The sequence below is a fragment of the Grampus griseus genome (genome assembly GCF_964374135.1).
Source record: "Grampus griseus genome assembly, chromosome: 3".
NCBI lineage: Eukaryota > Metazoa > Chordata > Mammalia > Artiodactyla > Delphinidae > Grampus > Grampus griseus.
In genome coordinates, this window is record NC_139019.1 from 62,669,123 (window position 1) to 62,696,122 (window position 27,000).

General features: G+C 37.7%; 1 protein-coding gene across 1 annotated transcript in view; it reads left to right on the forward strand.

Moving 5' to 3' along the window:
• Positions 1-27,000, forward strand: part of CMYA5 (cardiomyopathy associated 5) — a 107,172-nt gene that overhangs the window by 30,353 nt on the left and 49,819 nt on the right. Inside the window, exon 2 of the mRNA XM_082650105.1 lies at positions 14,294-24,395. Coding sequence (XP_082506231.1) covers positions 14,294-24,395 — 10,102 coding nt within the window. The remainder of the gene's footprint in view (positions 1-14,293; positions 24,396-27,000) is intronic.

Here is a 27,000-nt window from a genome sequence, read left to right on the forward strand (position 1 = left end):
GTTTTCTGCATACAGGTCTTTTGTCTTCCTAGGCAGGTTTATTCCTAGGTATTTTATTCTTTTTGTTGCAATGGTAAATGGGAGTGTTTCCATAATTTCTCTTTCAGATTTTTCATCATTAGTGTATACGAATGCAAGAGACTTCTGTGCATTAATTTTGTATCCTGCAACTTTTCCAAATTCATTGATTAGCTCTAGTAGTTTTCTGGTGGCATCTTTAGGATTCTCTATGTATAGTATCATGTCATCTGCAAACAGTGACGGTTTTGCTTCTTCTTTTCCAATTTGGATTCCTTTTATTTCTTTTTCTTCTCTGATTGCCATGGCTAGGACTTCCAAAACTATGTTGAATAATATTGGTGAGAGTGGACATCCTTGTCTCGTTCCTGATCTTAGAGGAAGTGCTTTCATTTTTACACCATTGAGAATGATGTTTGCTGTGGGTTTGTTGTATATGGCCTTTATTATGTTGAGGTAGGTTCCCTCTATGCCCACTTTCTGGAAGGCTTTTATCATAAATGGGTGTTGAATTTTTTCAAAAGCTTTTTCTGCATCAAGATGATCATATGGTTTTTATTCTTCAATTTGTTAATATGGTGTATCACATTGATTGATTTGTGTATATTGAAGAATCCTTGCATCCCTGGGATAAATCCCACTTGAGAGTGGTGTATGATCCTTTTAATGTGTTGTTGGATTCTCTTTGCTGGGATTTTGTTGAGGATTTTTGAATCTATATTCATCAGTGATATTGGTCTGTAATTTTCTTTTTTTGTAGTATCTTTGTCTGGTTTTGGTATCAGGGTGATGGTGGCCTCATAGAATGAGTTTGGGAGTGTTCCTCCCTCTGAAGTTTTTTGGAAGAGTCTGAGAAGAGTTTTCTGGAAGAGTCTGGGTGTTAGCTCTTCTCTAAATGTTTGATAGAATTCACCTGTGAAGCCATCTGGTCCTGAACTTTTGTTTGTTGGAAGATTTTTAATCACAGTTTCAATTTCATTGCTTGTGATTGGTCTGTTCATATTTTCTGTTTCTTCCTGGTTCAGTCTTGGAAGGTTATACCTTTCTAAGAATTTGTCCATTTCTTCCAGGTTGTCCATTTTATTGGCATAGAGTTGCTTGTAGTAGTCTCTTAGGATTCTTTGTATTTCTGCGGTGTCTGTTGTAACTTCTCCTTTTTCATTTCTAATTTTATTGATTTGAGTCCTCTTCCTCTTTCTCTTGATGAGTCTGGCTAATGGTTTATCAATGTTATTTATCTTCTCAAAGAACCAGCTTTTAGTTTTATTGATCTTTGCTATTGTTTTCTTAGTTTCTATATCATTTATTTCTGCTCTGATCTTTATGATATCTTTCCTTCTGCTAACTTTGGGTTTTGTTTGTTCTTCTTTCTCTAGTTCCTTTAGGTGTAAGGTTAGATTGTTTACTTGAGATGTTTCTTGTTTCTTGAGGTAGGTTTGTATAGCTATAAAATTCCCTCTTAGAACTGCTTTTGCTGCATCCCATAGGTTTTGGATCGTCGTGTTTTCATTGTGATTTGTCTCTAGGTATTTTTTGATTTCTTCAGTAATCTCTTGGTTATTTAGTAACGTATTGTTTAGCCTCCATGTGTTTGTGGTTTTTACGTTTTTTTCCTTGTAATTCATTTCTAGTCTCATAGCGTTATTGTCAGTAAAGATGGTTGATATGATTTCAATTTTCTTAACTTTACTGAGGCTTGATTTGTGACCCAGGATGTGATCTATCCTGGAGAATGTTCCATGTGCACTTGAGAAGAAAGTGTAATCTGCTGTTTTTGGATGGAATGTCCTATAAATATCAATTAACTCAATCTGGTCTATTGTGTCATTTGAAGCTTCTGTTTCCTTATTAATTTTCTGTTTGGATGATCAGTCCATTGGTGTAAGTGAGGTGTTAAAGTTCCCCACTATTATTGTGTTACTGTCGATTTCTGCTTTTATAGCTGTTAGCAGCTGCCTTATGTATTGAGGTGCTCCAATGTTGCATGCATATATATTTATAATTGTTATATCTTTTTCTTGGATTGATCCCTTGATCATTATGTAGTGTCCTTGTCTCTTGTAACATTCTTTATTTTAAAGTCTATTTTATCTGATATGAGTATAGCTACTCCAGCTTTCTTTTGATTTCCATTTGAATGAAATATCTTTTTCCATGCCCTCACTTTCAGTCTGCATGTGTCCCTAGGTCTGAAGTGGGTCTCTTGTAGACAGAATATAGATGGGTCTTTTTTTTTGTATCCATTCAACAAGCCTGTGTCTTTTGGTTGGAGCATTTAATCCATTCATGTTTAAGGTAATTATTGATTTATATGTTCCTATTACCATTTTCTTAATTGTTTTGGGTTTGTTTTTGTAGGTCCTTTTCTTCTCTTGTGTTTCCCACTTAGAGAAGTTTCTTTAGCATTCATTGTGATGCTGGTTTGGTGGTGCTGAATTCTCTTAGCTTTTACTTGTCTGTGAAGATTTTCATTTCTCCATCGGATTTGAATGAGATCCTTGCCGGGTACAGTAATCTTGATTGTAGGTTCTTCCCTTTCATCACTTTACGTATATCATGCCACTCCCTTCTGGCTTGTAGAGTTTCTGCTGAGAAATCAGCTGTTAACCTTATGGGAGTTCCCTTGTATGTTATTTGTCATTTTTCCCTTGCTGCTTTCAATAATTTTTCTTTGTCTTTAATTTTTGCCGATTTAATTACTATGTGTCTCGGCGTGTTTCTTCTTGGGTTTATCCTGTACGGGACTCGCTGCACTTCCTGGACTTGGGTGGCTATTTCCTTTCCCATGTTAGGGAAGTGTTTGACTATAATCTCTTCAGATATTTTCTCTGGTCCTTTTTCTCTCTCTTCTCCTTCTGCAACCCCTATAATGCGAATGTTGTTGCGTTTAATGTTGTCCCAGAGGTCTCTTAGGCTGTCTTCATTCTTTTTTCTTTATTCTGTTCTGCAGCAGTGAATTCCACCATTCTGTCTTCCAGGTTACTTATCAGTTCTTCTGCTATTGATTCCTTCTAGTGTATTTTTCATTTCAGTTATTGTATTGTTCATCTCTTTTTGTTTGTTCTTTAATTCTTGTAGGTCTTTGTTAAACATTTGTTGCATCTTCTCGATCTTTGCTTCCATTCTTTTTCTGAGGTTCTGGGTCATCTTCACTATCATTATTCTGAATTCTTTTTCTGGAAGGTTGCCTATCTCCACTTCACTTAGTTGTTTTTTGGGGGTTTTATCTTGTTCTTTCATCTGGTACATAGCCCTCTGCCTTTTCTTCTTGTCTGTCTCTCTCTGTGAATGTGGTTTTTGTTCCACGGCTGCAGGATTGTAGTTCTTCTTGCTTCTGCTGTCTGCCCTCTTGGAATGACATTTTTTTGTGTGTGTGTGTGGTATGCGGGCCTCTCACTGCTGTGGCCTCTCCCATTGCGGAGCACAGGCTCCGGACGCGCAGGCTCAGCGGCCATGGCTCATGGGCCCAGCTGCTCTGCGGCATGTGGGATCTTCCCGGACCGGGGCACAAACCCGTGTCCCCTGCATCGGGAGGCGGACTCTCAACCACTGTGCCACCAGGGAAGCCCGGAATGACATTTTTAATGGAACATTACTCGGCCATAAAAAGGAACGAAATTGGGTCATTTGTAGAGTCGTTGATGGACCTAGAGACTGTCATAAAGAATGAATTAATTCATAAAGAGAAAAACAAATATTGTATATTAATGCATATATATGGAATTTGAAAAAAATTGTATAGACGATCTTATTTACAAAGCAGAAACAGAGACACAGACAGAGAGAAGAAGCATATGGATATCTAGAGGGAAAGAGGTGATGGGATGAATTGGGAGATTGGCATTGACATATATACAGTATTGACACTTAATACTATGTATAAAATAAATAACTAATGAGAACCTAGTGTATAGCTCAGAGAATTCTACTCAGTGCTCTGTGGTTATCTAAATGGGAAGGAAATCCAAAAGAAAGGAGATATATGTATACATACAGCTGATTCACTTTGCTGTACAGTAGCAACTAACACAGTATTGTAAAGCAACTCTACTTGAATAAAAATTTAAAAAATAAAGTATTGAGAGAAAATACTGGTTAAACATGGTGGAATCAAGTCTTCAGAGAAAAATACCTGCCAATATAGAATTTTATACCCTGAAAAAAGACTCTTAGAATGGATGTGTAGAAACACTTTTTAAGGAATACGTAGGGTGAATTTACCACCAGAAAATTCACAGTAAATGAAGTACTAAAGCGAATTTTTTAGGGAGGAGGAAAATGATTCCAGATGGAATATTGGAGGTGGAGGAAGGAATAGAACACAATTTTTGAAAATTCAGTATATAGAGAAATCTAAATGAATATTGGCTGTTTAAAACAATAATAAAATTATGGCTATGAGATTTTAAAATATTTACAGAATTAAAATGTACAATTATAACAGCATGTAAGTTGAAATTATAATTTATTGTCCTTGTGTTGTCTTGGAAGAGATAAAAATACCAATTTATGTTAGACATTAATGATTCAAGGATGTTGAAATGTCTAGGATAATCACTAAAAGAATAGTAAAATATAACTGCCAAGCTAATAAAGTGGGTAAATAGAATAATAATAAATGTTCAATTTAAAACAAGGCAAGAAAGGAGAGAAAAAGGAACATAGACTAGGTAGTACAAATAGAAAGCACATAATAAGATGGAAGATTTAACCCCAAATATATGGTAATTGTATTGGTAATTATATTAAGCTTAAATGGACTAAGTGCTCCATTTAAATTGGCAGAGTATTAGAAAATCTTTGTGGGAGTTCCCTGGGGGTCCAGTGGTTAGGTCTCAGTACTTTCACTGCTCTGGACCAAGGGAACTAAGATCCCATAATATCATTAAAGGTAAAAAGACTTGATTTGCAAAAAATACTTAATCCCCCAGGCCTGTTTCCTCATCTGGTAAATTAATATATCTACTTATGGAATTGTTGTATGAGAATTATACAACACATAGTAAAGCAGATAATAATATTAAAAAAAATAATAAAAATATTTGAATAACACAACTAATAAGTCTGACCTACCTGATGTACATAGAACAATACTGAAAAACCACAAGACACATATTCTTTTCCAGAACACATAAATATTTAAACAAACAAACAACCAAAATTTGGCCATATAGCCATAAAGCAAATCTCAATAAATTTCAAAGTATAACTTCTATAAAATAAATTCTTTGGTGACAATGCAGTTAAACTAGAAAGCATTAACAAAAAAAAATAACTAGGAAATCCCCATGTATTTTGAAATTAAGGAATATGTTTTAAGATAATCTCTGACTAGGCAGGGCTTGGCAACCAATTGAGCTGAGGGCCAGCCACATCTACCTAGCAGTGCACCCACAGTAGTCAGCCTGCCACAGCAGAAAGACCAATTCAGCCCATATAGAGGGCACCCCTGCAGCATATAGCTCTGGTGACCAAAGGGGAGTGTGCTGCTGGGGTGTATAGTATGTTTCCTACTTAAGGCTAGTTCTCTAAGATTGGAAAATGAAATCAACATGCCATATACATAGAAATAAAAACAGAGAGTTAGGCAAAATGAAGTGACAGGGAATATGTTCTGAATGAAGGAACAAGATAAAACCCCAGAAGAAGAACTAAGTGAAGTGGAGATAAGCAGTCTATCTGACAAAGAGTTCAAGGTAATGATCATAATGATGTTGAAAGAACTTGGGATAAGAATGTATGAATACAGTGAGCAGTCAGTAGTTTCTAACAAAGAGTTAGAAAATGTAAAGGAAAACCAAACACAGCTGAAGAATATAATAATAATAATTGAAATAAAAATTACACTAGAAGGAATCAACAATAGCTTAGATGATACAGAGAGGCAGATCAGCAAACTGGAAGACAGAGTAGTGGAAATCAGTCAAGCTAAACAGGAGAAAAGAATTTTTAAAAATGTGGACAGTTTAAGAGACTTCTAGAGCAATACCAAACATACTAACATTCATATTTTAGGGGCCCCAGAAGGAGAGGAGAGAGAGAGAGAAAGGAGCAGAAAACATAATAGCTGAAAGCTTCCCTAACCAAGGAAGGGAAACAGAAGCAAAAAGGTCCAAGAAGCAGGGAGTGCCAAACAAAATCAACCTAAAGAGGACCACACCAAGACATGTTACAATTAAAATGGCAAAAATTAAAGAAAAAGAGAGAATACTAAAAGCAGCAAGGGAAAATGAACATGTTATGTACAAGAGAACTTTCATAAAGCTATCAGATGACTTTTCAGCAGAAACTCTTCAGGCCAGAAGGAGTAGCATGATATGTTTAAAGTGATAAAAGGAAAAGATGTACAACTAAGAATACTCCACCTGGCAAACTATCATTCAGATTTTAAGAAGAGATCAAGAGATTTACAGTCTAGCAAAAGCTAAAAGAGTTTAGCAACAAAAAACCCAGCTTTGCAAGAAACATTAAAGTGAATTTTCTGAGTGTACAAAACAGGCTATAAGTAGAAATGTGAAAATTACAAAAGGAAAAATTTCATTGGTAAAGGCATATATACAGGAAAGGTAGTAGATCAACCACTTATAAACCTAGTAGGAAGGTTATAAGACAAAAGTAGTAAAATCATCAATATTCACAATATGTAGTTAAGGGATACAAAAGATGCAAAAAAAGATATAAAATATGATGTAAAAAGCATTAAATGTGTGTATGGGGGAGGGGAGTAAAAATGCAAGATTGTTAAAATGTGATTGACCTTAAGAGATCAGCATCTTAAAATAATCATATATCCTCAACAAAATACTAGCAAACAAATTCAACCATACTTTAAAAGGATCATACACCATGATCAAGTGGGATTTATCCCAGGGGTGCAAGGATGGTTCAATATTCACAAATCAATCAGTATGATACACCACATTAACAAACTGAAGAATAAAAATCACATGATCATATCAATAGATGCAAAAACAGCTTTTTACAAAATTCAGCATATATTTATGATTAAAAAAAAAACTCCCAGTAAAGTGGGTATAGAAAGAACATATCTCAACATAATAAAGGCTACATATGACAAGCCCTCAGCTAACATCATACTCAATAGTGAAAAGCTGAAAGCATTTCCTCTAAGATCAGGAAGAAGACAAGGATGCCCACTCTCACCACTTTTATTCAACATAGTATTGGAAGCCCTAACCACAGCAATCAGATTAGAAAAAGAAATAAAAGGAATTCAAACTGGAAAGAAAGAAGTAAAACTGTCACTGTTTGCAGATGGTGTGATATTATACACAGAATATCCTCAAGATGCCACCAAAAACTAGTAGAACTCATCAGTGAATACAGTAAAAGTGCAGGACACAAAATTAATATACAGAAATCTATTGCTTTTCTATACATGAACAATGAACTATCAGAAAGAGAAATTGAGAAAACAATCCCATTTACAATTGCATCAAAAAGAATAAAATACCCAGGAATAAATCTAACTAAGGAAATGAAAGACCTGTACTCAGAAACCTATAATATGCTGATGAAAGAAATTGAGGACAACATAAACAGATGGAAAGACACACGGTGCCTATGAATTGGAAGAATTAATGTTGTTAAAATGACCATACTACTCAAGGCAACCTACAGATTCAATGTAATCCCTATCAAAATACCAATGGCATATTTCACAGAACTAGAAAAAATATTTCTAAAATTTGTGGGAACCATGAAAGACCCTGAATAGCCAAAGCAATCTTGAGAAAGAAGAACAAACCTGGAGGTATCACGTGCCCTGATTTCAAACTATATGACAAAGCTACAGTAATCAAAACAGCATGGTACTGGCACAAAAACAGACACACAGATCAATGAAACAAAACAGAGAGCCCAGAAATAAACCCACACTTATATGGTCAATTAATCTATGATGCAGGAGACAAGAATATACAGTGAGGAAAAGACAGCCTCTTCAATAAATGGTGTTGGGAAAATGACAGCTACATGGAAAAAAATCTTATTGGACTACTTTCTTATACCATATACAAAAATAAACTCAAAATGGATTAAAGGATTAGATATAAGACCTGAAACCATAAATCTTCTAAAAGAAAACATAGGCAGTATGCTCTTTGACATTGATCTTAGCAATATTTTTTGATATGTTTCCTCAGGCAGAGGAAGCAAAAGCAAAAATAAACAAATGGGACTACATCAAACTAAAAAGCACAGCAAGAGAACTATCAACAAAATGAAAAGACTGCCTACTGAATGGGACAAGATATTTGCTAATGAAATACCTGATAAGAGGTTAATATCCAAAATATATAAAGAAATCACACAACTGAACATCAAAAACAACAACAACAAAAAACCATACAACTTACTTAAAAAATGGGCAGAGGATCTGAATAGGCACTTTTTCCAAAGAAGACATTCAAATAGCCAACGGGCTCATGAAAAATGCTCAACATCACTCATCATCAGGAAAATGCAAATCAAAACCACAATGAGGTATCACCTCACACCTGTCAGAATGGCTAGTATCAAAAAGACAACAATCATAAGTGTTGGTGAGGATGTGGAGGAAAGGGAACGCTTATGTACTGTTGGTGGGAATGTAAATTGGTGCCACCACTATGGAAAACATTATGGAGGTTCCTCAAAAAATTAAAAATAGAATTATCATATGATCCAGCAATTCCACTCCATAAATCCAGCAATATTTATCTGAAGAAAATGAAACACGAATACAAAAAGATATCTGCACCCCTATGTTCATTACAGCATTATTTACAATAGCCAAGATATGGAATCAACCTACACACACACACATATGCACAATGGAATTTTACTCAGCCATAAAAAAGAATGAAATCTTGCCATTTGTGACAACATGCGTAGACCTAGAGGTTATTATGCTAAAGTGAAATAAGTCAGAGAAAGAAAACTACTGTATAATTTCACTTATATGTGGAATCTAAAAAACAAAACACATGAACAAACAAGATAAAAACAGAGTTATAGACACAGAGAACAAAGAGGTCATTGCCAGAAGAGAGGGGAATGGAGAGAGGAGAGAAATAAGTGAGGGAGATTAAGAGGCACAAGCTTCTAGTTGCATAATAAATGAGTCAGAGGTATGAAATGTTCAGTGTGGAGAATATAGTCAGTGATGATATAATATCTTTGTATGGTGACAGATGGTAACCAGTTACTATAGTGATCATTTTGAAATGTATAGAAATATTGAATCACCACGTTATGTACCAGGAACTAACATAGTGTTATAGGTCAGTTATACTTAAAAAACAAACAAACAAACAGACTTTTAGAGAAAGAGATCAGCTTTGTTGTTACCAGAGGCAAGGAGCGAGGGAATTGGATGGAGGTGGTCAAAAGGTACAAACTCCCAGTTATAAAATAAACAAGTACTAGGGATGTAATGTACAACATGATAAATATAATTAGCTTTATGAAAGTTCTTAGGTGAGTAAATCCTAAGCATTCTCATCACAAGGAAAAATGTTTTCTTTTCCTTTTATTTCATATCTATATGAAATGATGGATGTTAATTAAATTTATTGTAATCATTTCATGATGTATATAAGTCAAATTGTTAAGCTGTACACCTTAAACTTATACAGTGTTCTATGTCAATTATATCTGAGTAAACTTGGAATAAAAAGAAGTAAATAATTTCTGGGTCAGATAAGATATCACAATGGAAATTCAAAAATATTTTGAGATTAATAATAATAATGATGAAAATACTATATACCAACTTTTATGTGATGCATCAAAATCTTTGGTTAAAGAGAAATGCCTAGTCTTAAGTTATAGTAAAGGAGAAATATTAGAAACATTAGAAAGGGAGAAAGATAGAAATTAATGATATAAGAATCTATCTCAAGAAGGTAGAAAAATACTTGCTAACTAAATTCAAAGTTGAAAAAGCAAATAATAGAAAGCAGACATTTATGAAAAAGGAAACATCAATAAAGCCAAACTTTATTGAAAAGATTACCAAATTATAATGTCTGTCAATTTTTATAAAGATGAAGAACATAAAAAGGAGACACAAATGACCAATATCAGAATTGAAAAAATGGATACAATTTTAGATCTTACAGAAACTTAAAAGATCCTGAAAGAATACTATGAACAAATTTAATCCAATGATTTTTTAAAATTTAGGTTAAATATGTCAATTCTTAGAAAAATACAACATATCCAAAGTGACACAAAAAGAAATTTCAGGTAGTCACATAACTATTAAATAAATTAAACTGCTAATTAAAACCTTACCATAGAGAAGACTACAGGTGCAGATGACTTCACCAGTAAAGTCTACCAAGCACTCAAGAGAGAAATAATACAATCTTCTACAAACTCTTCCAGAGAATAGTGAAGGAGAGAACACTTCCCAATTTGTTCTTTGAGGCAGCACAATGTTTTGTTTTTCTTTTTTGGTTTATCCTCAGCATTTACAAAACCAGACCTTGGGAAAGAACTAGGTCTGGGGACACATGCATGGTCTTAATATAGCAAATGTTTACCCTGCCCTGATTATTACAAGAGGCAGCACAATCTTGATACAAAAACCTGACAAGCACGTTGTAAGAAAGGATATTATAGGCCAATTATTCATGAACACAGGAGCAAAATTCCTAAACAAAATCCAGCTTTTTAATATAAAAAATATAATACCTCACAACCATGTTGAAGTCATTTCAGGAGTTCAGGGTTGGTTTGACATCTGGAAATCAATCGTAATTCACCACATTAACAGAATAAAGAATATGGTCAATTTTGCATAAAAATTGTATAATAAAATTTAGCATTCATTCATTATTAAAAATGTCTCTTAATAAATAGGAATAGAAGGAAATCAGATAAAGTTTATCCTGAAAAGGATGAAGTCTTTGGCACTCAACTCGGTATCAGTCTGTTCTTTCCTGGATCTAACTCAAATCTACTGAACCTTCTCCTTGACCAATTCTGAAAGGAGGAAGTGAGCTCCCCAGGTCGTCAAGAAGTGTTTCTTCTCACTCTCAGATAAATCTGCTTGGGAAGCCAAGTAATAATCAGAAGGTTGCTTTGTGAGAATCAGAGGAGAATGAATAAGATCATGTTCATAGCCAATATCCATTAATTATGGAAAATTGATGTATACATCTTTGCATAGATGAGAACATTTGTGTTCCTGAGTAAGAAACACTTCTGAATTCTAGGGAGATCATTGGTCTTCTATTAAGGAAAATGGTTTCTTTACACTGAGTGTAATTTGAATACTTGGGCTATGACTTTACACATGCTAATATAGTTATTCTCTGATTCCTGTTGGCTGTGTTTTTCTTCTATTCCTTTGCTCCCATCCAATAATCAAGATATCCCCAAATACTTTGGGTTTCTCAGTGAGCCAGACTGATTTATTCATGTGTACGTTTTTTTCATATCCTGTGACATTTTCCTGGAATGAGCTTCCCATCCTTACACCACCACCACTCTTCATCCATTTGGCAAACTCCTATTTCCTCTTCAGAATCCAGTGCAAGTATCTTTCCTCTTGAGGTCTTCCCTTCTTTATGTTCTCACTGTATCTTGCCTATCTTCTGTAAATGAACTTACCACACTGTATTAAAATGTTTAGTTCTGTCTCCCTGTTAGATTTTGAATTTCTTGAGAGAAGATTCTGTGTCTTTATATTTGTATTCCTAGTATTTAAACTCAATAAAATTTTATTAAATGAAGAAATAAATGAGTGAATGAATAAGTAAATGATTGAGTGAACCCACCTCAGTAGGCCTCTTATCTTTTTATGATCAACATTTGGGTATTCTGCTAAGCACTCATGAACTCATTCTAATGAGTAATGAAAACTTCTCTGGTTGAGTACATTGAATTTACAATCAGTAATTAACTTTGAATTATAATTGCTTTTTGTAATACTACTACAATGATGGGCATTCGAAATGCTGACTTTTCAGTTGCATGCTATAACCTTAATTTTTAATTTCGTTCTGCCTTTGTTAAGTTAAACAGAAGGGAGAAGGGGTAGAAGGAATTGAAAATTTCAAGGAATAAGTTTAATTAGATATGTAAAGGAGCCTGAAAAACATTAAAAATAAGATTCAGTTCAGAACCAAGATAAGGTATCAATTACTAATTAAGTTCAATACCAAAGCAAATAAGTGAGAGCAGAGTTACCAGGGAAATGGAGAAACCAGTTCTTCTCACCACTTTCCAGCCATTTTCACTCACTGCATGTGTAGAAAATGAAATTGTTTTCAGCATCCTGGGGTAAACGGATGAGGATGCTTGCTACTGAAGACCAGTGGTCTAGGGGTTCTTTCTGCCCCAGGCTCGACTTGGTCATGGGTGAGATCTAAGGAGATCAGGATCTCAGCAGTCCATAAGCCCTTTGCGGATGACTACTGGGGAAACTCTGAAGTTTCAGAAAGGGGAGTTGAATGTACCTGCAAAGATTTATGGTCTTGGCTTTCAGCCTAACCTAACAAACTAAAAAGCGTTCAGGGTAAGCTAGAAAGGCAGGTACTAGTTAAGTTTCATAGCTAGGATTGTTTAGCCCAGTGATTTGCAACTCTGGATGCATAATGGAGTCACCTGGAAGCTCTTAAAACTTCCTACCCTAGTACGATTAAACTAGCGTCTCTGTGGGAAGGGGTATAGTGTGGCATCAGTATTTTTTAAAATCTCTCTACAGATGACTCTAAAATGTATCCAGAATTAAGGACCGCTAATATAAGCAGTGACTGATGATAAAAAAAATGATTGGTTAGGGACCTAAATTTTATCTCTGTATGTTTTTTAAAAGTGCCTTAATTGAATACTTATGCTTAGTGGTTTTTTAGCATAGATTTTTGTTTGTGTTTTTATTGTTGTAGAAAAGTGTATAAGTCAGTCAATAGTTCTGTATTTATCTCAGTCTTGAACTTAAAGGCAAATATGCCTGCTGAATTGGTCAGGGATGGTAACACTGGAGGTTTTAAAACTAAGCCTTGAAGAGTAGATAGAATTTAAATATGCAGGAAAGGTAGATGAAGGTGGGGGATAAGAATTGTAAGTGGAAGAATGGCATGAGCACAGGGGAGGAGAAAGTGTAGGAAAATTCCAGGGAAGAGTGCTGCAGAGTCTGAGACAAAGGCCCAATGGCAATTGAAAGGGACAGCCAAAGCCAGCCATCTCTTGAGGGCATATGAGAGCAGTCCAAGGTGACCATCTTTCCAAACCTCTTTAGCCATTGAAAATGAACATGCCCAGGCTCCTTTGATCTCTAGTTCAAGGATTATATGGAGGACCTGATTACAGATCATGTTTTTTGAGTGTTAATTACATGCCAGGCACATTTTCTAAGCATTTCATGTGTATTAGCTAATTTAAACCTCACAGCAATCCCGTGAAGTAGGTTCTATTATGATTCCTGGTTTACAGATGAGTTAAATACAGCACAGTAGGCTGCTGGGTTTTTTTGTGATCTCTCTATATTCACTACTTTCCCTTCATGGCCCTGACTCAGAGTTTCCGTGATATATTTACTGAACACAGAATTATCTAGTTAAAACAGAAATGTACCATGTAGGGATAGGGTGGAAGTGGGTACTTGGAAAGAAGGTCAGGTAGGGATCAGAGAGTTAAGTATTTTGAATTTATTTTTCTATAGATATAAGGAATTTACTGATGTTTTTGAGCAGGAAGTGGCATGATGAAAATTTTTAGTAAACTTGGTCTGGAAAGATAGGCAGGATGGATTGAGGGTGGGGGGAGGGCAGGAGGTAAACGTGATACTAGCTGACCAGTTAGGAAGCTAATGAAATAATCAAGGGATGATGTGATAAAAAGCTAGGTCAAGGTAGTGATAGCAGTAACAGGGAAGGCACAGGTGCAAGGGCCATTATGAAGGTCCTGGTGAGTAGATAGTGAGCCTGAGGGACTGGGTGAGCCACAGGAGGTCTGGGGGCAATCCTGATAGGGGAAGGTAGGGAATTTCACTTTAGCTTTTTTTTGACTTTGCAGGATATTGATTTATTCCACCCTGGGATGTGTTATTGTACTTGGTATCCTGACTTCAATTTTTAAACTTTATTTTGTATACGTCCTTATTTTTGATATGGATGGCACTATTCATCTGTATGTTTTAATTTTACATTAATCCTTTACCTAGTAAGAGTAGGACATTGACCTTATTATTAGAATATGTAATTACTGTTATTTTTATTATTAATATATGTAGAATTATTAATAATATCATTATTTACTCTAGGTTATCAGACCAGAATGAAGAGGGCAAGACCAAGCAGAAGTGTATCATATCTGACCCCTCCTTTTCCATGGTAACAGTTCAACGGGAAGATAGTGGAATAACCTGGGAGACCAATTCAAGTAGGTCTTCCACTCCTTGGGCCTTGGAAGAAAGTCAGACCTCTGGTGTGTGTAGTCTGGAAGGGTCAACTCTGAAGTCTCCTCCAGGGAATGTTTCCTTTATTGTGGATGAAGTTAAAAAAGTTCGGAAAAGAAAGCCTAAGTCAAAGCATGGCTCACCATCATTGCGTCGGAAAGGCAACAAAAAAAGAAATTCTTTTGAATCCCAAGATGTTCCAGCAAACAAAACAAGTAATCCTTTAATTTCAGAAAGCCAGGAACTAAAGACCCAGAAAAAGAATTCATCTACTGGCATTTACGATAAGATGAGAAACAAGAAGACCACCTCAAATACACCTCCTATCACTGGAGCGATATACAAAGAACACAAACCGTTAGTGTTAAGGCCAGTTTACATAGGAACAGTACAATATAAAATTAAGATGTTTAATTCTGTTAAAGAAGAATTAATTCCTTTACAATTTTATGGAACATTGCCAAAGGGTTATGTAATTAAAGAAATACATTATAGGAAGGGGAAAGATGCGTCCATTAGTCTAGAGCCAGATTTGGGCAATCATGATTCTAATGTAGTTTCCAAATCAGGCAAATCAGTAGCCCAAAGCATAGACGATGATGAAGTAAAAGAGCTTGCTGCACCCTGGAGAGGTGCAGTTTCCAAAGGATCAAAGTCCCTGACCTCATTCAGTCATGAAGATCTAAAGAAAATTTACGCTGATTCTCCCTTAAGGGCTGCATCTACTACCAAGCACACACCTTCCTCTTATACAAGTAATGACACAGCAGAACAAGAAACACAGCTCAGCGCTCCACAGTCAGTGCCACAGCTGCCAGCTGATGAAGCAAAACCCTGTGAGATAGAGCCTTCCTCTCTTACACCCAATACATCTGCACCTGCGTTCCTGGAAACAGCAAAGGAAGAATCTGAGGCTGATTCACAAGAAATGGTAACTGCAGAGCATGACTCTTCAGTCTCACTGCCGTTAGTGGACGAGGTAAAGAGGGAAGACGTATCTTCTGCTGACCATTCCATTTCACTGGAGTCAGAGAAGGGTTCTCTGGAAACACTTTCACCAGGTCTGACAGCCTCTATCCAGGAAGATTTTGGCCCAGAGAGAGAAGAACTGGATCTGACTTCACCAGAAAGGGCAAAACCAGTCTCTGAACGACTGAACCCTCCTCATCTCGCTGTCAAAGGAGAGAAGGATGAAAACATGCCCGAGACATCCATTTCTCTTTCTGAACCTCTAGTGTTAGAGGAACCAGAGAAAGAAGAAATAGAAACGCCTCTACCAATATCTGCTACCCCTGAACCTGAAGATTCTAATTTAGTGGAAGAAGAGATCATAGAACTTGATTACCCAGAAAGTCCATCAGTTTCTGAGGAGCCCTTCCCACCACGCTTGGCCCCTGAAGTGGAGCAGAAAGAAGACGAGACCATTCTGCCATTACTGACGACATCAACACCTGAACATGTCACCTTATCTGAGGAAGAAAGAGAGGAAAATGAGTCTGTTTCTACTGATTCTGCTTTCATATCGGAGTATTCAGTCACACAGGATTTGAACTATGAACGAGAGAAGCAAGAAGTTGAGCCAGTTTCTTCACCTAATGTAAAACCTGTATCTGAACATGCAGTTTTGTCAGAAGAGGAGAATGATGAATTTGAGCCTTATTCCCCAGCTTCAACCTCTACATCTGTCTCACCATCCACAACTGAGAAGACTCCTGAATGCCAGTCCCCACTGTTTTCAACAGCTACAGCAGAGCACGTGGTCCTGTCCAGAGAAGAGGCTTCAGAAAATGGGCATTACACACCACATTCCACATCTGCTTCTGAATATTCAATTCCCTCACAGGCAACAAAAGAGTCACCAAAGAAAACAACTGACCATAAGTTCCCATTAACATCAAAAGGTGTGTCTGAGCCCCTGATTCCGTCAGAAGAAGAGAAGGAAGACACTAGGCTGTATTCCCCAGAGGTGGCCTCTGTATCTGAACATTCTCTCTCGCCATACACAGCTGAGGGGACTTCTGAATGCCAGTCACCACTGCTTTCAACTGCTACATCTGAACACATGGTCCTATCAGAAGAAGAGAACCTAGGAAATGAGCATTTCACACCAGATTTAACACTGACCTCCCAATATGCAGTCCCGCCAAATGTAACACAGGAATCCCCAAAGAAAATAATTGGTGATGTCTCCCTGTTGAAATCAAAAGGTATTTCTGAGCACAAGACTCTGTTAGAAGAAGAGAAGGAGGACACCAGATTCTATCCCCCAGAGGTGGCCTCTGTATCTGAATGCTCTCTGCCACCATACACAACTGAGGGGACTCCTGAATGCCAGGCCCCACCACTTTCAGCCACCCCATCTGAACATGTGGTCCTCTCAGAAGAAGAGACAGTAGAGATGGAGTGGTACACACCCTCTTCCACCTCTGCGTCTGAATTTTCAGTACCGCCATATGCAACACTGGAGTCACAGGAGGAAGCAATTGTCCACAGATCCCCTTTAAATCTAAAAGATGCCTCCTCACCCATGAATTTCTCAGAAGAAGAGCAAGAAGACATTGGACCTTTTTCTCCAGACTCTGCATTTGTGTCAGAATTCTCATTTCCATCCTATGGAACTCAGGAGACAGAGAAAAGAGAATTTGAGTGTGATTCTCCAATATGTTTAACATCACCATCTGAACACACGATTTTGTCAGATGAAGACACCGAAGAAGCTGAACTTTTTTCTCCAGATTCAGCATCACAAGCTTCCATCCCACCATATAGGATCCCAGAAACAAATAAGGAGGAAACTGAGCCTGATTCACTGTTAACTGCAATGGCTGTGTCAGGATATTCCTGCTTCTCAGAAGCAGATGAGGAAGAAATTGCACCAACTGCTACACCTGTACCTGAGCATCTAAGTTCATCACAGAAGCAAAGAACTGAAACTTCTCCTTTGGTGTCTGCACCTGAAGACTTGAGTTGGCTCCCTTCAACAAATGAGGGAGAGATTAAACCAGATGCTCAGACAACATCAACAACTGTATCTGAATATCTCATTATGGCACAGAAGCAGAGAACTGGAGCATATTTAGAACCTGAGTCTGAAGACTTGATTCCGCCAAGTTTAACCAGTGATTCAGAGAAGGGAGAAATTAAGACTAGTTCATCACTAGCTGCAACACCTGCACAATTGTCCATGGTAAAGGAAGAAACCAAACCTGTTTTGCCTGTATCTCAGTGTTCAGTTTCACCTGATTCAGTCCATGCAATTAAGAAAGAACAAGAACCCAAAACATCACTCACTCCAAAATCTGCAGATGAACAGATGGCTTTGTTAAAAGTTAAAAGTAAGGAAGAAATTGTGCCTGATTCTCAAGAAGCTATAGCACATGTATTACGGGATCAAGAAATGGAGCCTCAGCCTCCAAATGTTCCAGAGTCTGGGATGAAAGATTCAGTTCTGCCTGACTTGGTAGATGAGCCAAAGAAGGATGTCAAACCCAATTTAACTGTGACATCTGAACTAGAACAGAGAAGGTTGTCAGAGAATGAGCCTGAAGTAATAAAGCCATATTCACCTCTAAAGGAAACATCTTTATCTGGACCTGAGATTTGTGTTGCAGAAGTGCAACATGATTCTAAAATAACTGGTACACCTAGAGTGCTGCATTCAGTGTCACCAGGAGTGGAAAAGGAAGTTGAGCATGCACCACCCATATCAGAATTTTCAGCTTTGTTAGAAGACATAAAGAAAGAAATTGAACCCAGTTCTTCAATAACCATGACATCTGTAACAAAGCCTGATTCAAGCTTAACCAAATTAGCAAAAGAAGAAATCCCAACAGATTTATCTCTTCCCACCCCTACAGAATATCCAGTCTTAACAAAAGTAGGAAAGAGTGAATTAGGAATTGGTTTGCCGCTTCAGATGGTAACATCTGTAGATAAGCATTCACTTCTTAAAGAAGAAGACAATGTAGCAATTAAAGCTAGTTCTTCTCCCGCTGAAACTGCTGCATCCCAACATCCGGCTTGGTCAGAAATAGGGAAAGAAATTAAATTTGATTTACCTGCAAGCATATCCTCTATACCAGAGCATTCTGTTTTGTCAAAGGTAGAAACTGAAGACATTAAACCTGGGTTGGCAGTAACCAAAACATTGTCTTCTCAGCATTCAGATATATCAAAGGAAGCAAGGGTGGAAAACAAACAAGATCTTCCATTTTCTACAGTCTTCGACTCTGAATATTTGGATGTGTCACAGAAAAAAAATTCTATTTCTGCCTCAGAGATGTCAGGACCTGACCATGTGCTTTCGCTCAACCTAGGTGGTGAGATAAAGAAAACAGAAACTGAACTTCCTTCCTCACAGAACGTGTCACCTGCACTCAAATATATAGTTACAAAAGGCAAAAATGAGCAAACAGCGAGTTCTTTTCCTGAGTTAGAATATTTAGCATCAGAAGATTTAGCTTCAACATTACCAACCCTCTGTGGTGATAAGAGCAAACAGGCAATGGAGACACCTTCTGTAGTTCAGGGAGATTTCCTGTCAGAAAATCAAGATCTTGCTCTGGCACAGCTGTCTTTGGAACCTGAGAAGGAAGACAAGCCACATCAAGTATCAGAATTACCAAATTCTGGCTCTGAATTCACTGGTGGTTTAGGTAGGCAAAGTGAATCCATAGATACAAAACAAATAAAATCTCCCATAACTGAAACAGGGGATTCTGCCTTAGAAAAGGGCCTAGCTGAACTTAGAAGCAGAGGAGAAGGAAAAGAAGAAAACAGGGGACTTCATGTGTCAACTACAGTGCCTGAAATTTCAGAGGTTTCATCATGCCTTAGGGAGGAACCTCAGATTCAAGAAATTAAAGCTTTCTCTCCTAAGGTAGTTAGCTTAGGATCAAGGGAAGCATTTACCTCTCTAGTTGAAGGAGACAACCCAGAAGAACTTCAGCCACACACTTTTTCTTTAAAAGGATTATCAGGAGAGTTGAACCATTCAGTTGACTTTAAAAAAGAAGGAAAACAAGAAATAAGCCTGTTACTGCCAACAGGAAATTTGAAGGCACAAGTGACAGATAATACTGTAACTAAATTAAATGAAGAAACTGACCAACCAAATTCATTTCATGTACCCCAGAGTATAACAGAGCCATCAAAGATTGCTTCTTCTGACCTCCCTGTGGAAGAAGAGAAGCCTGAAAAAGAACTTCATTCAGACCAAGCTGTTAAATTACCTGACGTAAACAGATCTTTTGCAGATAAACAAGATATGGGTATTAAACAATTTTTGTCTATGAAAGAAAATTTGTCTTTGGAAGAATCAAAATCATTTATGACAACTGAGCCTACAGATGTCAAAGAAACACACATGAAAGAGGCCCTTATTTCTCCAAAGGATGAAAATTGGATGCTGAAAAAGCCAGAGAGAGACTTGGCAAGTCACCATGAAGAAAGAGTCCCTGGATCTGTGCCATTGGGTTCCTCTGGTACCAGTGATCTGATGACAGGGCAGCTCAAGCCTGCTCTGTCAGAGAAAGACCACGCAACTGAAATCAGAAGGCAAATTCTGCCACATTCTGCAAAAGAATCTCACTTATCATTACAAGAACCAGTGTCTACTCTCGATACCTCTAGTGGTAACATAGAGACCTTAGCAACTAAAACTTATTCTTCTGAAGGAATAAAGCTGGCCCCCAAACCAAAATCTTTAGTTCCAGCTGGAAATGTGGAGAGAAATGAAGCAGAAGGGAAGCAGACCCTTTCTTTAGTGGGAAGTGAAAGTTTGGTATCGGAGAAAGCAAACACAGAATTTTCCAGGCCTTGCAAAGAAGACAGCTGGGAAGAAATCAAAACACCATCTGAAAGAATCTTCCAGAAACCAGTGTCTGGCCCATCAACAGAAGAGGTCAAATCAGAAACTCTTCCCTCTCTTGCCAAAGCAGCCCATTTCCTGGCAGAAGAGGCAGAACTTGCACTGGGCAATGAAAAAGAAGCACACAGGCGTATATCTCCCTTACCTGGAGAAGAATCAAAAGTGGTTCAGTCAGAGGTTGTAGATGATGCTGAGAGAGGGAAACCAGCATCTGAAGTGAAAACACCCACACAAATAAAACCCCTCTCCTCAACCCAAGAAAATGAAGAACCTCAACCCCCAGAGTCACCTGAGGTCATACAAAAGCCACCCAAGCAGCAGAAGGCAGTGGAGCCAGGCCTCTCTGAGGAAAAGGGAAAGAAAGGAATTTCATCTTTCACATCGTGGTTGTCCAGTTTATTTTTACAGTCAAGCACTCCAGATAACACAGTTGCTGAAAAAGAAGATTTAGAAGCTCAGCCAAGCCCATCTGTAGAAAAAGCAGTGACTGTGATAGAGCCTAGAGGTCCTGCTCCAGCTGACGTTCATGCAAATGAGAAGCCAGCGGATCATCTGTTGCTAGAGGCCAAACCTGAAACTGCTGCAGAATCCACAGGTTCTTTAGTTAAATCTGGTGAAGGTCAAGACTTTAAAGAAAAACCCACATTGTTATCAAATGTAGAAGTTTTGCCACAGCCAAAATCCAACTTTGAGGCATCTAGTGAAGATTATGGGAAGAAAGAAGTCCTAGACTATTCAGAGGAAACGGACCTAAACTCAGTAGTTACTTCTGCTGATGGTGAGGGACATCTTAGAATTCAATCTTATTCTCCCATGGGTGAGAAATCCATTATGGAAGAAGCCAAAAATGCTGCTTGTCTTCATATCACTGATGGTAAAAGACCCCAGATGCCAGAAATCTCCCCTCCATCTAAATGGAATATTTCTATCCTTAAAGAAGAGCCAGGAAGTGATCAAAAAGAAAAATCACTCTTTTTATTTGATGCAATAGATAAGGTGCCACAACAGCCCAAATCAGCTTCATCTAGCTTTGCAAGTAAAAATATCACAGAGGAATCAGAGGAGCTGCAGTCAATAATTTTGCCAGTAGAAGAATCAAAAGACAGTTTAATTGATCTTGGTGAAGACAGACTAGAGAAAGAGATGCCAAAACCTACTTCCTTGAAAATTTCTGAAGAGGAAATAAAACTCAGATCTGTTAGCCCAACTGAGGAGAAAGGTAACTTGGGAATGAGATCATATTCCTTGGAAGAAAAGAAGGTGGTGGCAGAAAAACAAGAAACGGTGGCCCCATTAGAGCTTAGAGGTAATAATGAAATAGGGAAGGCACAAATTACACACGGATCTAGCCCTATTAAATTGGAAGAACCAAAAGCTGCTACTGCGCTGCAGCAAGTCTATCAAAATGATGACCACAAAGAAAGATACAAAATTATTGAGGAGGGTAAAGGAGAAGAAAAAGAAGAGCCGTCACATGCATTTTTAGAAGGAAAAGAGCAGCAGGAAATTCAGCCTTATTCCATGAATATAGCCAGGCATATGCCTGAAGAGTCAGATATCTCTTTCAGTCATTCTTTGGGTGAAACTCAACCATTTTCATTAGTTAAAACTACAGAAATTACTGAAAAATCAGAAACCATGATCTCAGAGGCTCACCCAGAAATCAGGGAAACAAAGGCAGTAGGAACCCAACCACATCCATTAGAAGAACGTAAAGTTTTGGTGGAGAAAACCAGGACTTTCCTTCCAGTAGATCTTCCTTATCGTGATGAAATAAATGATCACTCTTTACCGAAGGAAGGAAATCTGGTATTGGACAAGTCAAGCAGGGATGTGGTAAGTCACAATGAAGAAAAGGGACAGGTCACAGCATCAGAGCTGCCAAAAGGTGGCTCAGTAGATACCACAAAAGAAAGTAAACAAAGATCTCCATCTAAAGAATCTGAAAGGATTTTAGATCCATGGTCAGAATTGACTCCAGAGAGGCATATGGTCCATACTATTCAAACATCTCAAGATCAAGCATCTGAAATGTCTGAACAATCTGTTCTTGTTTCAAAGCACCACTTGGAAGCTGTGGAAGACACCCATGTAAATGAACCACGCTCTTCAGTGAGCAGCAACTATGCTCAATTTATAACTAATGCAACAACAATCAGTATTGATGAGATGATTTCCAAGGAGCCTGAAGACACATATGTAAGAGATGAAGAATTTACAGTGACTAGTAAGCCAGCTGGACTTTCAGAAGAGCAAAAGAGTGCCTTCAGTATCATTTCTGAAGGTTGTGAGATATTGAACATTCATGCTCCTGCATTTATTTCTTCAGTTGATGAGGAAGAAAGTGAACAAATCCAAGATAAGTTAGAATATTTGGAAGAGAAGGCCTCCTCTAAGCCTATACCCTTCCATGATGAGAGTGAGGCAGTTGCTTGCTATAAAACATTACAGAGTAAGTTAGAAGATTCTGATAAAAAAGTTACACCATCGAAAGAAGACCAAAAAAAGGAAACTCATACAACCAAAGAGGAGATATCCACAGATTCAGAAACTGGTGATTTAGCCTTTAATCAGCCTGAAATTCCCAGTGAAGAGGATTATTTTGAAAAATATACATTGATTGATTATAACATCTCCCCAGACCCAGAAAAACAGAGAACTCCATGGAAATTAAATGTTGAAGGAGAGCTGTCAAAGGAAGTTCCAGGAGAAGCTGTCTCTCTCCCAGAACGTTCAGAGGAAAGTGCCCTAGAATATGAATATGAATTGGTGAAATTAGATGAAAGTTTTTATGGACTAGAAAAGGACTACAGCAAATTATCTGGCCCAGAGACCCAAAAGTCTTCGGTTATCCAAAAATCAGCTGACAGAGATGCTCCAAAGAACATAAATAGAGATGTGGACTCAAAGTCACCTGGGATGCCTTTATTTGATGAAGAGGAAGGAGTTTTGTCACGAACCCAGATATTTCCTACCACTGCTAAAGCCATTAATCCTGAACTTCTGGAGGAGCCACCCGCACTGGCATTTTTATATAAAGATCTGTATGAAGAAGCAGTTGGAGAGAAAAAGGAAGAAGGGGAGACAGCTTCTGAAGGTGACAGTGTGAATTCTGAAGCATCATTTCCAAGCAGAAATTCTGACACTGATGATGGAACAGGAATATATTTTGAGAAGTACATACTCAAAGATGACATTCTCCATGACACATCTGTAACTGAAAAGGACCAAGGCCAAGGTCTAGAAGAAAAGCCAGTTGGTAAGGATGATTCATACCAATCAATAATTGAAGAAGGGGAAATTTGGGGGAGGTTTGAAACTATTTGCGGGGAGGAGAGTCTGGAAGAGAAACAGAAAGCAGCTTACAGGGAAGGAGAATCAGTAGGCCACGTGGAGGCTCTTGACAGTGTAGCTATGCAGAGGAAAGCTTCCATCACCGAGGAAGTCAGAGTGGTTACCCAGAGGGTAAGCTATGCGGTTCCATTTGAAGACACTCATCATGTCCTGGAGAGAGTAGATGAAATGAGCAGCCAGACTAATGAAGCAGCAAATGCAAATCCAGAGGTCAGTCTGAATGTCCCAGTACAAGTGTCCTTCCCAGAGGAAGAATTTGCATCTGGTGCAACTTGTGTTCAAGAAACACTGCAAGAAGAACCTCAAATAATGGTTCCCCCTGAGCTGAGTGAAGACCGGCTCTGCAGTAGCCCTGTTCAGGATGAGTATGAATTTGCTGAATCCCTGAATTACGAAGTGGTTACTCAAGACACTTTATCAGAAGAACTGTATTCAGAATCCACCCCTGAAGATGTGTTATCTCATGGAAAGGAATCCTCTGAACATGTCAGTGAAAATGAATTTGTGAGTGAGGTGGAACAAAGTAAGTCTGCTGAACAGGAAGAGTTGGACAGAGAGATGACAGAACAAGACCAGTTATCATCAGAGTTGGTAACCGAGAAGGAACAAAAGGAATTGAAAAAGTCCCAGATTGACACATATTGCCACACATGTAAAAGCCCAATTTCTGCTGTTGACAAGCTGTTTGGTACCCACAAAGACCATGAGGTTTCAACGCTTGATACAGCTATAAGTGCTATAAAGGTAAATAGATTTTAAAGCATACAAGTGTGTAATCATACATAGATGTTTAATTGACTTTCTCATTTTCTCAATTTTAAAAAATGACCAATATTTGATACACTCATCTTTAGGCATAATAGTCTGAAAAAAACTAAGCATATTTCCCTAGTTATTTAGTTAAGATCACTTTGACAAACATTTATTGGGTACATAGTATGTGCCAGGTATTTTTCTAGATTCTGGAGATACCAGGATAAATAACATGGGGCATTGCCTTTGAGAGATCTTATGACAGTAGCCCTTAACATTATCTTAAAAAGGCAAATAATTTTAAATTTAAAAATATGCACTTGAGCATAAAGCACAATTTATTTTCTGTTATCTACAATATCATCCTTTAAAAATACACATTTACATTATATTAAGCTATTTTATTGCAAGTTTTATAAAATACTCAAGACAGTAAGACATTTTAAATTTTGGTTTTCTCCACATTTCTTCTTTATTTATAAAATTGATGTTAGAAATGGAAAACTTTTGCATTCCTTCTGGCTATGTCTATAGACTCCCAATGTTAGAAAGTTAGTCGCAACATATATCCTTATGTATGTGATTATAAGTATTCTACTCCCTCAGAGATACTATTGGAAATCAAATATTTAGTCTTTAAGATTCTCATCTACCTTTCAGTAGCCTTCTAACTGGAATCTCCACCCTTACCTCATCAATGTATTCTCCATATAGTAGCCAGAATCATCTAAAATTGCAAGTAATAGCAAGAATTGAGCACTTACTGTGGGCCAGGCAATGTGTTAAGGTCTTTGTATACAAGATATCTTTTAATCCATATGACAACCCTGTCATTGTCATCGATTTGCAGATAATGACATGGGCTCAGATAGTTTAAGTCCAAGGTCATAGAAGACAGCACTAGGACTAGTACCCAGGTCTGTCTGATGCTAGAGCTCATGCCCTTGACTGTGTATCCATGTTGCTCTGCTTAGTGCCTTCCTAATGGTAGCAATTTTCAATATGATTATTCAGTTAGGTCACTGATAAATGATTGTCAGGCTCATTTTGATTCAGTAGGAAAACATATTAGAATCTTGGCTTTTTTTTTTTTTTTTCCTGGAAAAGTAATCCTTCTCAACTGATATGATATTGGTTTTATATCTCCAGGGTGAAATTTTGTTGAAACTTTACCCGGTCAAGTTTGGGGTAGGGCATGGGTCAATTTCTTTTTGGAATCTCAGGCATTGGGATGCATCAACACCAGTGAAATATGCCCCATTCTTTGATGATGCTTGGTTTTGTTAACTAACAACTACTGGGTACTGTCAGTAGAAAGAAGACTAGATTTTCTTTAGCTTTCTTATTTATATTTTGTTTATCTCCATGAGTTTTAGAAATTAAAAAAATAATTCTAAGTACTGTTAATTTAAAACAAATTTCAAAAGCAGGGAGATATGATGTCTCCTGCTTTAAAACCATTTTAAAGTTTTTTTCTGGACCTTCTCCATATAGTATGAAGAGAAAGTGGAAAACAAATTGACTAAGCCAGAGACTTGCTTCGTTCATTAAATCAACTGTGAAGATTGAGTTGGTTGGCACATTTTAAAAATTAAATTTAAAAAATTGTCACTTGAGAATTCTCTAGCATCTTGTGAGTAGGCTATTTGTGATTATTCAGGAACTGATGGCTGCATTTGTAGATTATCCAGGTCCTGGCTTCTCCCCACCACTCCATCCCCTCTGTGGTGCCTTATCTTTTATCTGTCATTTGTTTTCTTCCTTCACTCTCTCCCTTCCTTCTTTCTCAATATTTATTGACCTTCCATTCCATGTCAAGAACTGTGCTAATCATAGAGAATGAAAACAAAACAAAAATAAAGGAAGATAGACTTGTAGCTCCCCCAGATCATACAGCATTATGGGAGCACAGTGTTCTGAGACAGGAACCCTCTGGGAGTAAATGAAATGGTGGAGGGAGACTGGGAAGGATAGGAAAGATGTCACAAAAGGGTGAAGCTTGGGTGAGCCTTAAGTAAGATAGAGTTCTTCTAGTAAACAAGGGCAGAGAGGACATTCTAGAGAAAGGGAATGCCATATAAAAAGGCACATTAGGTGGGAAAGAGTCCAAGGAAAGGTGGGGCTTGTGTGATTGGAGCCTGGGGGCTTGTGGAGAAGAGGCAGGGGCTAGAGAGGGAAGCAGAGACAAGATCCTGAAGGGACTTTTCTCAGTGTAATTTCTCCATCATTCTGTGGATAGTGAATCAGGCAGACGGAAGCTCTTTTATTGTGTTGTTACTTGTTAAGTTTCACAGGATAGATTGCAGCTAGTTTTATAACTAATAGGTACCATCTTCCCCCATCACCCATACATTTTCTAGTTGGCTGTCACTCCTTGAGAGTATTTTAACCCTTTGAGGGTCATTAGAACCTTAAGGTCTCTGTAGTAGATAGTTTTCATCATTTGGTATACTAGACATTCGGCCTGGTGACACTCTGTTCACCTTCTCAGGATCAGGTGGGGCAGGAACACCTGAAACCATTGGTGCGAATGTGAGAAGTCTACTCAGATATGTTGGACCAGTTCAGAAAAAAGTCTGCCATCTTAGAGGAATGA